Source organism: Perissodus microlepis, chromosome 13 (genome assembly GCF_051167445.1).
Source record: "Perissodus microlepis isolate ML-2025 ecotype Zambia chromosome 13, ASM5116744v1, whole genome shotgun sequence".
Classification (NCBI taxonomy): domain Eukaryota; kingdom Metazoa; phylum Chordata; class Actinopteri; order Cichliformes; family Cichlidae; genus Perissodus; species Perissodus microlepis.
In genome coordinates this window covers 25,854,891-25,866,779 of record NC_140473.1, presented here as the reverse complement: position 1 = coordinate 25,866,779, position 11,889 = coordinate 25,854,891, and the positions used below count along the sequence as shown (strand labels likewise).

At 39.0% G+C, this 11,889-nt stretch overlaps 2 protein-coding genes across 2 annotated transcripts; both read right to left on the bottom strand.

Moving 5' to 3' along the window:
* Positions 1-247: 247 nt before the first annotated feature.
* Positions 248-4,577, bottom strand: LOC146375241 (uncharacterized). The gene is made up of 6 exons (XM_084949677.1): positions 4,437-4,577; positions 2,962-3,092; positions 2,652-2,774; positions 2,414-2,441; positions 2,281-2,319; positions 248-653 (listed from the first exon to the last, which is right to left on the bottom strand). The coding sequence occupies exons 1-6, from the start codon at positions 4,468-4,470 to the stop codon at positions 571-573; spliced, it is 438 nt and encodes a 145-aa protein (XP_084805803.1). The 5' UTR covers positions 4,471-4,577; the 3' UTR covers positions 248-570.
* A 1,697-nt stretch (positions 4,578-6,274) lies between these two features.
* Positions 6,275-10,700, bottom strand: LOC146375240 (uncharacterized). Its single transcript, XM_084949306.1, has 7 exons — positions 10,563-10,700; positions 9,502-9,626; positions 9,089-9,211; positions 8,841-8,868; positions 8,718-8,753; positions 7,761-7,836; positions 6,275-7,633 (listed from the first exon to the last, which is right to left on the bottom strand). The coding sequence occupies exons 1-7, from the start codon at positions 10,588-10,590 to the stop codon at positions 7,609-7,611; spliced, it is 441 nt and encodes a 146-aa protein (XP_084805432.1). The 5' UTR covers positions 10,591-10,700; the 3' UTR covers positions 6,275-7,608.
* Positions 10,701-11,889: the final 1,189 nt, after the last annotated feature.

Sequence of the window (11,889 nt, the reverse complement as noted above, 5' to 3'; positions counted from 1 at the left end):
ATGCCAGAACACTCTGTAGAGGAGTGAACGCACTCCCCTCTTCATGCTACACAGAGTTGTTACAGACCTCCTAGGATGAGACATTCTTTCAATCTACAAATGATTATATACTTCTAAGCATATATGAGTAAATATTTCTAAGCATAAATGACAATGAACAATACAAATCTAACACCCGCCACCTCGTCATTTCCACCTCAGCCGAGCTCTATGCAAGCCCCAGTCTTCCTCTTAACCACCACCAGCGTCTGGACTCCGGGGGGTCCTGACCTAAATCCTATCCCGCTGGGATTCTGTTCTGCCCTGATGGATCATCTAATCGCCAAAAACATGAATTTCTATATCTTAATCAATCGTCTTCAATTCTTCCAAGTGAACCTTATACTGTGGGAACTGACCAATCAATTTGTGATCTCCTAGCTTTGAAATGTTGAGGGGAAACAAAAAAAAATTCCTTTTTTTTATATAAAACTCTCTTCTGGAACAAATGATGTATGAACAACAGCAAGACAGGGATTTCAGATCGTGCTGCCATGTGGGTTAAAGCTGGTAAACTGGAGGAACCATCTTCTAGCTGGTTGCAGACAAACACTGAAGTTGTAAAACCATGATAAAGACAGTGATAAATGTATTCCAGCGGTGAGAAGGTGTACCTGCAAAAGCAAAGAAAATGAGTTTGTTATTAATTTGATGTTAATTTAACATAAATTTGACAGTTAATTGTTTTCCCTAAGATCCAAGATGTGCAATTCATGCATCATTTAAATCTAAAGTAAATCGTGTTTTTCACTCAAATTAGCCTTGTAACATTTTAGGAAATACACATATTCACTATTGTGAACTGATTGATACCTCCTAGCCAAACTTTTCATCTACCTCTAAACAAAAAGGGTATTTTTATGTATTTGATATCTTAAGATGGTGAAGATTTCCCTCAAGGTGCTGCGTGTTCTTAACACACTGTCACGGCTGTCGAGGCGAGCCGTGTGGTGTTGAAGGGAAAAGGACCCAAAATGCAGGCAGTTGACTGATAATGCAAGTGACGTTCATTTACAAGTAATAGGGTGATGGAACAGGCAGTGAGGAATGACAAATGACTAAAGAAACCTAAACTGGGAAAACTAAATAACAAACCTGAGAACATACGAAACGGGGTGCAGGCAGAGAGAGGAACAAAACACCAGAGAACACACAGGGCTTAAATACACACAGCAGTAATCAGGGGATGAGAGACAGGAGGGCAACACACCTGGGAGAAATCAGAGCCGATGGGACAGGGGAAACGTAAACTGAACACACTCACGTGAGACGGGGACCTTCAGAATAAAACAGGAAACTCAGACACAGAGAACCAGACATGGCACTAAACTAAACAGACAGGTTCACAAACAGACAGTGTGACACCAAAGACAGAACACAGAAGTGGGACCAGGGCAGGCACAGAACAGAAACCTAACAAATGGCAAATCATAATAGAATACATACTCAGAATAAACAAAAGCATAAAGAGACACAAAACACTGAGTCGGCAGACTCAGGACCATGACACACACACACAGTTTTCTACCATCCTTCATCTTTATAAGATCATACACCTAAACTAAAATGTCAGATTTCTTCCTGTTTAAATGTCAGACACCTTCAACCTGTTGTGACATGCTGTCACCTGAATCCACCCATCTGCTTCTTGTTTCACTGACACTCATTTTACCACTGACACACGTCACACGTTAAGAGTAGTGGCAATAAACAATATGCGGGAGGCAGGTTTACTGAAAGTGAAATCATACACTGTTAATTTACACCTTTATGTTTATTTACACATGAATAGCTGAGCTGATCTGGCAGAGAGTCCCAGATGTTGATACTATAAACTGCACTGTAACTAGAGACAAGAGTTTATGCTAACAAAGACAGGATGTAGAACACATAATGCTGAACTGAAATTAGTCGCCTTGGTGAGTATGTTTTAACCTTTTAAACAGATAGTTATGAATGAAAAGAGAGCCAGAGACTCGTGGAGACACTGTGCATAACCATACAATAACAGGGACTCTGAATGTGCAGGAAGGTGTGAAATTTCCTTAAAAGCAGTTTTTATCTCATATGGGTCTGAACATGAGTGTGAAAAGCTGTCAGCCAACTTCTGACCCTGAATTGAATAAGTGGAAGAGGATGGATGGATCTCTTGTAAACTTTTCACACCTGTTTAAAGATGCAACTCATTTCTAATTCGAAACCTAACTGCAATCTAATTTCATACAAGTAGTGGTTTTATACCTTCACTTTTCTGAGGGTTAGTAGTTCCACTGCAGCCTGCTGTAAACATAAGATATTCTTGCGTTAGAAAACATTTTATATCAATGGTAATAAACATTTACATGTCTAGAAAATCAGGTAGAGAGATACTCACTGAAACAACTGGTTGTGTGTTGTATCCCCTAAGCAGAAAAACAGAAAGAGAAATTGAGTAAGCTTTTAGTTGTCTAGAATTAAATAAAATTAGATTCATAAATTAAATTCATAGCTTTTAGTTTCAGAAATTGTATTAAAATGCCACGTGTAAGGTCAATTCTATTTTTTGAGGACGTCTGCATTAAATTCTTCCATGTGTTTCTCAGCATGCAGTACAAATGCTGAAAGTGTAACACCTCAGAGACGCAGTCACGGCTGTAGTTGACCTGCTTCAAACATGCACGGGTGAGAAGAGTCCTGATACTGCTGTTCGTCACCAGGCCAGTCACCGTCTCGTTATTATTCACCAGCACATGACCCTGAAAGCAACATATGACAAAATCACAACACTGATTAAATATTAATAACATTAGTTGCTTCTTTTCTTTTCCTATTGTGTCTGTAATGACCAACACCTGCATGTTTTATGTTATGCCTTTTTAACAGAGGTAGAATCCCAGTAGCACAAGTGAAAGTGGTAAAGAAACTCTGGCATGTTGAACCTACAGTACTATTCATCCAGGAGTAGATACATCTGGTTGCCTGGAAATCTGGAACAGTGTAAAGGGTCCCATAAGCATCTTCAGTAACACTGCAACTGATGTCCCATCCACAGCAAAGCACCACCAATGCAGCTGCTAAGAAAAGACAAGCAGATGGGAACACTCATCACTGCAATGTTATACCTTGAAAAAACACAACTGTGTGCATGCCTCCACACCCACACACCTGTGTGACAGAACTATGTTACCTACAGCTGATCATCACAGTTCTTGGACAAGAATGATGGAGAAGCCCAAAGGGCCCACCAAACTTAAAAAATCATCTGCTGGGAATAATTTATCAAAAATACACATCAGGGAAAATTTTTATAGCATTTCATGAGCTAGGAGGACATCGTCATTTCGATTTGACAGCATTTCTAGAATATAATGGCAGATGGCATAAAGATTAACTGAGGCTTTTGGGAAGGAAAGTGTACGAGGCGTTGTCCCGATCCTGAAATTCAAATAAATTATCTCCAATTTAGTTAAATAAAATATATTTCTTAATCTTCTTAATTTTTCTTGATTTACTAATGGTCAAAAAACTTTTTTATATTCCTGTGAGTTAAAATTGTTTAGTCTGTTGTTAATTTTCTTGCTGGGTGTGGATGGGTGGAGAACACTTGGACTAAGACTAAGAAACTCAGTTACATAACTTTGGATAGCATCATATCTGTAAGGTGGTGCTTGGGGAAGTGATGGCTCGTTTCTGTGCAGGGGAGGTCTTTTATCCAGCTAGGACAAAAGCTCTTATTCCAGGTAACAGCACAGACTGGCATCATGTCCTTCCCCAGCCACTGAAACTTCAAGTCAGTTCCTGTTCAACCTTTGTCCACAGTACTTAACAATAACAAACATCAGATAAGCACATCACACGTTTCTGCAATTTACCATCCATCCTCTGGAGCAGGGGTAGGCAACTCCAGGCCTCGAGTGCCGGTGTCCTGGAGGTTTTAGATGTGTCCATGATCCATCACAGCTGATTTAAAGGGCTAAATGACTCCTCAGCATTTCTTGAAGTTCTCCAGAGGTCTGGTAATGAACTAATCATTTAATTCAGGTGTGTTAACCCAGGGTGGAATCTAAAACCTGCAGGACACCGGCACTCGAGGCCTGGAGTTGCCTACCCCTGCTCTGGAGCCTATCTCAGCGTGAACACATCATTAGCAGGTCCCAGGACTAACACAGAAAAGTCACAATGACGAACACAATTCGTCATTGTGACTAAACGTTTCTCCCACTGACACTGCTTTTGGGATTAATGCAATTTTATTTATATAGCACCAAAAATGGCAACAACAGTCGCTTTATATTGTACCTTAGAGAGTCTCTAATAACACAGAAAAACATGCGGACTCCACAAAGAAAGGTCCCGGCCAGATGGAGGATTTGAACCCAGGACCGTTTCGCTGTTAGGCAATATATTAATCTACTTACCAGTGACAAGCAGATAAACTTCGCTGTGCCTCATTCTTGCGGTGATACTCGCACTGCTGTATTGGAGTCCTTTCCCCAAGTCCGATTTAATATGCTGGTTTAGCCTCTAATGTATCCAAGTGCTCTGCCCGCTCAGTGAAGAAGTGCTTCTCCGCAGACTGTGAAAATGAAAGCGCAACTCCTCGTGGTGGAAGAGGGGGTGGTTCACCACCCCCTCTCCCTGGATAGAACTCACTTTGACGCGAATTACTGAGTATGCATGCACGTTTTGGGTTTTTTTAAAACGTCAAAGGATATGCCATCTAATACAGACACAAATGAAACTGATAAACACTTTTTGTTTTGTTTTTTACTTTTTTCCACTTTGCGGGGAGTAAGTGCACCCTCCCTGCCAGGTGCGCCTGCTGCTTGCCGCACAGGGAGAAGAGAGCCGCGGGGATTCTCTGGCTGGCTCTAACGGCATCTAATAACCAGCTCGCAAAATAAAACAAAATAAAAATAAACCAAACACAAAAACACAAGACCTTGCGATACAGACTTATAATGTGCACCGACGTGTTTTCTAAATTCTATAACACACATATACACAAAAAGTGAGCGAGAGAGCCCTCTGTGCGCCTGCTTGCTGTTGAGCTGCTGTGCTGTCCTGAAGTCTCACACACAACCGAAAGGAGAGGAGAGCGAGCTGCTTCAAAACAGAGCACATTTCATTCACAATGTTATCAATCCAAGCCCATTAAGTTAATTATTTTTTCCTGGGTTGTGTGAAATATTAGGGGGAAACAATCCTATACAAACTGAATCTGTGCACTAAGGTGTAGGGCTAATTGGTTATGTTGTGATGATTCTCTGGTTGGGGGATGGATGCTGATATTAAGTGCAAAATTAACACCAATGGAAGATGGACAAGAAAAGTTCAAATCCATCAGGTGCTCAGTTTAGAAAAAAGAGGAGGAGAAACGAGCAAAAGATACAAGTAAGCAGATGTGACATTGGATAATGGCAGCTATTATGACATGTATCCTGAAACAAGATAACATTAGGATAGTGAAAACTTCTGTTTACGTTTGTTAGCCACTTGGCTATGAACGTAAACAGTAGACAGACAGTAGACACTGATGTGGCTTATTGAATCTTTTGGCCTGTGTTCAGCACAATATTAACTGGCCATTAAGTGGAAGAGGTGTATTGTTTATCTGTCCCGTATTCTCAATGTATTACAAATTATAATGGCCATTTGTTAGCTGTTTGCATTCCTGTCATAGACACTAAGATCTCTATAACACACTTCCATAATTTCATTGTAAATGTACAGTGAAAACAAAGGGCTATTTTAATCTATTCTATCATAAGTTTTCATCCAGTACTACTGAAGGGAACGTGCAGGGAACAAAGCACCATAACTTTCCAGTTTTTTCATTGGCTAGGAAAAATTATAGGACAGAGCAAAGAAGGACAAAAATTTAAATGAGCACTCTCAGGTTTCTCTAAATATAAACTTTTAATGTTCCAATAATAAAATACAGTGGCAGAGCAGTCTTCAGATACAGTGAAGTTAAATGAAAATACAACTTTCATGAAGCTGGGTTAGCAGATTTTCATTATGTCATGCAGTATAAAAATGCCTCAAGACCATATTCTTTAATAAAATCTAGTACTGTACACCAGGTACTGTATAAATTATATGTATATAAAAGATCCTCCAAAAATGTACCAACTCTGCATTTCCACACACACATCCAAACGCATCTTGTTTGTTTGTAGCTGTGTGTTAAATGCCTGTGCTTAGAATATTAATGGAATGAATTTGGTATTTTAATAGTAAGTATCTTAATTCATATCTATATAAACATTTCATAATAGTATATTTTAAAATATATACAGTAAAATAATCTGGCATTTATATCTAAACACTGACATGGATATATATCTGCATTCTTATATGCAAAAAAATATATTTTTAGCTTAAAGACATATAAGGAAAATTGATTTTCTCTACAAGCTTAGCAAAAAGATTACAATCTATATTGAAGGGGTTACAGACAGTAAGAAGTACGGGATAAACACTTTCACAGCTTGACCTTGAAAAGAAACGCTGGTTTTGTGGCCAGACCTGGTTAAGCTACTATGTTGCTGCTGGGTTTTGGTTTGAGGTTTCCACAACCTCAGGAATATTCCACACTGAACCAGTTAATGACATGACACTGGTGGCTGTGCAGTGATTATAAAGGCTGAAACTAATTAAACACTAATTGTGCTTGTTTGCAAGCCAAATTTACCACTGATATATAACCTATCACAAAGAGGGATGGATATTGTTCTGATTTTAAAAATCAGCTATCAATATTTATCATTACCTTCACTTATTGGTATTCTCGGTGATGCTGATATTTCACAATAAACTCTCTGAACATTTGTCCACCTACTGAGAACAGGCTTGATTTGGGTTGCTAATTCATTAAGAATTGATTAAAAATGGATGCCATTGCTTTGCATTTTTAGTTTGGCAAATCCTTTCGCTATCATCATCATCAGAGCTGGGTGGCTACATTGAGGGACAGTTTCCAAAGTGGAAGCTTTTGGTTTTAGCCTGATTACAAAAGAAAAAGAAAGTTATAAAGAGAAGCTTATAGGAGGAAGACATACTGTAGCTCAAGTTCTGTCACACTACACCTAAACTAATCAAACTATACACCTCATAATATGCGATACAGCAGACAATACACGCTTCCTTAAATCACATCAATACACATGATTCTCCTGAAATGATTGAACTCAAAACAAAAAAAAATGAGTAAATGACACATGAAAGAGGAAATATAAAATCATATTTTCCCAGAACCTGGCAAGCGGTGGCATGTTTATAGAATTCAATATTAGAGATTATGTTACCTTACTTAGCGGAGGATAATTTAAACTCCAACATGAAAGTGGGGCAAAGCAGGTATATTTCTGTAATATAGGAACACTGCTACTCAAAATGTAGAGGAAGCACTGTAAAAAGCTTAAAAACTGTTTTGAGCATATATGTTTGAAGGCATTCGTGATAAAGAATAAAGGATGTATCATCAGCCGGTGTTGACGATGAATAAAAAGAACCAGAATTTTAATTACTTAACGGGCAGACAAATGAATTTCCGATGCTTTCTAGATGTGCTGGGCCTTCACATTTTTACCGGTTCCTCCTCAGGACACAACTGTAACAGAGCAATAACAGATTTTTATACATAATATGCAAGATGAGCATGAGGTTAAAGTGTGTGCAAAAGTGAACAGAAATGAACGAAGCCTGGTTATAAGTCTAAATATTTATATTTAAAATACCTCAAAAGTCCCAGCAGCAACACCAGCACCAAGGACGACACGCTGGCAATATTGCTCCAGTACTGTCGAGAAATCCCTGCAAGAGCAAAGAGTTTAACGGTTCATCTGCTGAAATCTCCAATATACATGATTCTAATCAAAATCTATAAGACAGTCCTGTATCCCTCCTAAATTGGTGTCTTTGAAAGGTGGAAAGTTTTTCTCTACAGATGGTGCTGTTTAGTAATAGACATTTTTCGACACTCCTTGTCTTTTATCTGTCCCGAATTGTCGCTTTTTTATTTAGTTTGCTAAAGACAAAAGCTCTTTCTACTGAAACCTCAAGACAATTCGACTGATCTTTAACTGTCATCACCTAAATTCACACCTCTCAGAGACTAACCACATAGGTTCTAAATTTCCCTTTACAAGGGACAAACCCTAACTCACTTAGCTCACTGTGAAATCAGCGAGCAATGTCTTACAGTCCATAGATTTGTTTTACAATTCATTTACAAATTAATAACTGAGAAAATCAGGCCGGGAGTCTGTTGCCGTCTTGTGTGTTGTAATTATGAACTTTCTATAAACTCTATAGAAAGTGATTAGTTTTAACAAAGGCAGGGTGACGAATACACAGCTATAGGAGAATTCAAACTACATTCTTGAACTGGGAAAGTGAGTTTTAAATGTTACATTACTACACAATAGTTACTTATTTATGAATGAGAAGTGAGGCAAGACACTCCTCGGTGACTCATTCATCAACAGGAAGTGGAGAAATGTGATGTAATAAAAAACAACAACACCATCTAAAGTCACACCCTACTCTTCCTGCAGTCATTTATCAGTGGTTGTTTCAGATCCTCATCTCATTTTTTAATAAAAGAGAAAAACTTTCATACCTGTTTTAAGATGAAACTCATTTTTAATACAAATCTTAACTGCAATATAGTTTTCTACTTTGCTGTTCCCTACCTTTTTCCTCCAGAGGCGCCTGAATTATGCAGTCAACTGTAAAAATGAAAAACAATATCTACATTTGTATCAATGGATAAAAACATCAAATAATCTATAAATGTTAAGGAGACAAATACTCACTGAAGCAATAAGCCGTTTGTTGTATCCTCTAAGTACAAAAATAGAAAGAGAAATTGGGTAAGTCTCATACGTGTACTGAGCTCATGAGAATGACTATGTTTTTAAGTTAATGTCGATAAATGGATAATTGAAGAACTTTAACTTGTAATCTTCTAGTCGCACATAACCAATATGGTTTATACAGTATCTCTGCTTTAAATTGTTCATGTGTTACTCAGTAAGCATGTCAAATGTCAGCAGTGTGACACCTCAGAGACGCAGTCCCGAGTGTAGTTGAGCTGTGAGAAGCATGTGCGGGTAAAAAGAGTCCCAATACTGCTGTTAAACACCAGGTCATCCATTTTGTCCTTCTGGTTTGCCAGCACGTGCCCCTGAAGGGAAATGCATGGCAAAATTACCACCTGTACAAAGTCAGTCTGAAGGTTTCAATAATAATGACAGTGTCGACAATAAATCAGGCTCATGAGGTGCTTATAATTTAGAAAGTCCTCTTTCCATATATATTTTGCATGTCAAACACAGGTGTAGCTTACAGCGCTAACGTGGCCAAAGACCAATCACAAAATTTGTTTTAATATTATTATTTGCACCTGTGCTTTTCATGCTTCGGTTTTTTAACATAGAAGCAGAGGTTTGCTGGCAGAGCAGCTGTTGAACTTACAGTGCTGTTCATCCAGGAGTAGGGACACTCAGTTGCCTTCAACTTTGAGACGCTGTAAAAAGTCCCCTGAGGAAGCTGAGTGGCATTGCACGCAAGGTGCTGTGCACAGCAAAGACTGAGGTAAGCTGGGGAGAAAAGACAAGAAGACCAGATGTCGTGATCTTTATTTGAGCATGAATTTATGCGCCGTCACTTCTGGAAACTTGACTTCTTTACGTTATTATGACCAGGCCATATGTTTTCTATCTGTGCCCAACCGGAGAGGACCACAAGCTACATGTTTTGTTTTGTTTTAATTTATGACAGAACCACTAACATTATTGGATTAATGTTAGTGGTTCTGTCATAATGGCTTGTGGTATTCGTGTGGTCATCTGATACAGTGGATCAATTGTGAGAGCCCAAAAAGACCATATAACTTTTTTCTTTTTTTTAAAAAAAAAAGCAACTTTTTTTTATCCCTGTAATCCCTGAGATGAGATGCACACTCTAATCAGTAAATCTGGTACTGCAGGGAGCCACACCTCTTACGCAATGCAAGTCCTACAGTGAAAAGAAAAAAACTGACAGTGTTGCCTCAAAGCTATTTTCGTGGTATTCCCCGCTGCTGTCCAGTCAAAGCTTCCGCTTTGCACAGTGCATAAGGGTTGCCTGCTCCGTCAGAGCTGGCAAAAAATATCACGTGTTTTACGGCAACTACCCCCCCCCCCAAAAAAAAAAAATAAAAGAAAAAAGAAAATGAATAAATAAATGTAATAATATTAATAATAATAATAATAATAATAAATTAATATAATAAAATACAAATGAATATGCTCAGGTGTCGCATCTAAGAATACTTTCCTTTGAGTGACTGAGTAAACAGACTACTGTTTAGTGGTGATTAAGTTGATAAAGGTGATAAAAAAAAAAAATAGCAAACGCATCACATAATAATGCATCCCTGCGATGAGGGCTCACTTCACTTGACTGCCGTTGCTGACAGACTGAAGGTAACAATGTGAGAGCTGCAGACTATTTGGCTTTAGTTGTCCAATGAAATGTTATATTAATCTACTTACGAATAATCCACAGAGCCAGAGTCCACATCGTCTTCGTAGCGAGTCTAGTTGATTCCAATTTCTCCCGGACAATCACAGCGCGCAGTTCTCCACTGTGTCACCAAAGGAGATTCCTTAAGACTACTGACCTGACCTGCCTCCGCTATCAACACGCAGTGAAGGCAGGAGGAGAAGAGCGAATGAACGGAGGGTCACGTGACTCACGGAAAAGTCCCATATAACTTTTCACCGATTACCATTTCCCTTCTTGTAGTAAAATGCGTGAGGCTGTTTTAGTTATTTACTAATGCAAATGTTTAACTGCTTTCATCTTTTCCACATTGTCCAGCTCTTTAATGATGTAACAACGAAGGGAAAGCCACACAGTAACAATTTCACTGAGAAAATTAATTAATGATAATTCGAGATAAGGCAAAATTTAAAAAAAAAAATAAAGGTAGATGGCCTGTATTTGTGTAGCCAGGTGGAAGTTCGATATTATGGGACATGCCACTGGTTGGCGCTGTTTCTTTTGGGGTACCCCTGAGAGCGCAAGGGATCATGGGGATCTACAGAGACATTCACGGGTGCTAGCTTGCATTGGTTTTTTCGCTGCGTGATCTGTTTTGAATGCAAAGTGTGCAACAGTTAAGGCACCAGGAGTGGCTGCAACCAACTTCGCCGTTCATCTCAGAGGGATCTATATTCCGTTTTCTGCTGAATTAATGCACTGTATGTATTTGAGTTCACACTTGTATTATACTATCTCTGTGGGTAAGAGGGAAATGTACCTTGTTAACTGTTTAATCTTGGCTCTGTATCTTAGCAGGAGAAGCCACTACAGTTATTTTTGCACTGCTAAGTTTGTTTTATTTATGTATGGGTTTATATCAGACACAAAATGACGCTAGACGTCTTTGAGTTCCAGATGCTGATAAAGTTGGGGAAATAACCTGCAGTAGCAGTGGGTTACCAGTGCACAAAGCTGTTACTGGATAAGAACTGTCTGTAACAATTTTATTTCTTTATTTTTACAACCTTTTTTTATTTTCTTCTGAGCGCTTACTTTATCATTCAGATTAAAAGAACCCCAAAGATAATCTGTGTTCTGGGCTGGTTAATTTAGCCAGGCTACATTTGTATAGCGCTTTACTAGTCCCTAAGGACCCCAAAGTGCTTTACACATCCAGTCATCCACCTATTCACGCACTGGTGATGGCAAGCTACATTGTAGCCACAGCCACCCTGGGGCGCACTGACAGAGGCGAGGCTGCCGGACACTGGCGCCACCGGGCCCTCTGACCACCACCAGTAGGCAACAGGTGAAGTGTCTTGCCCAAGGACACAA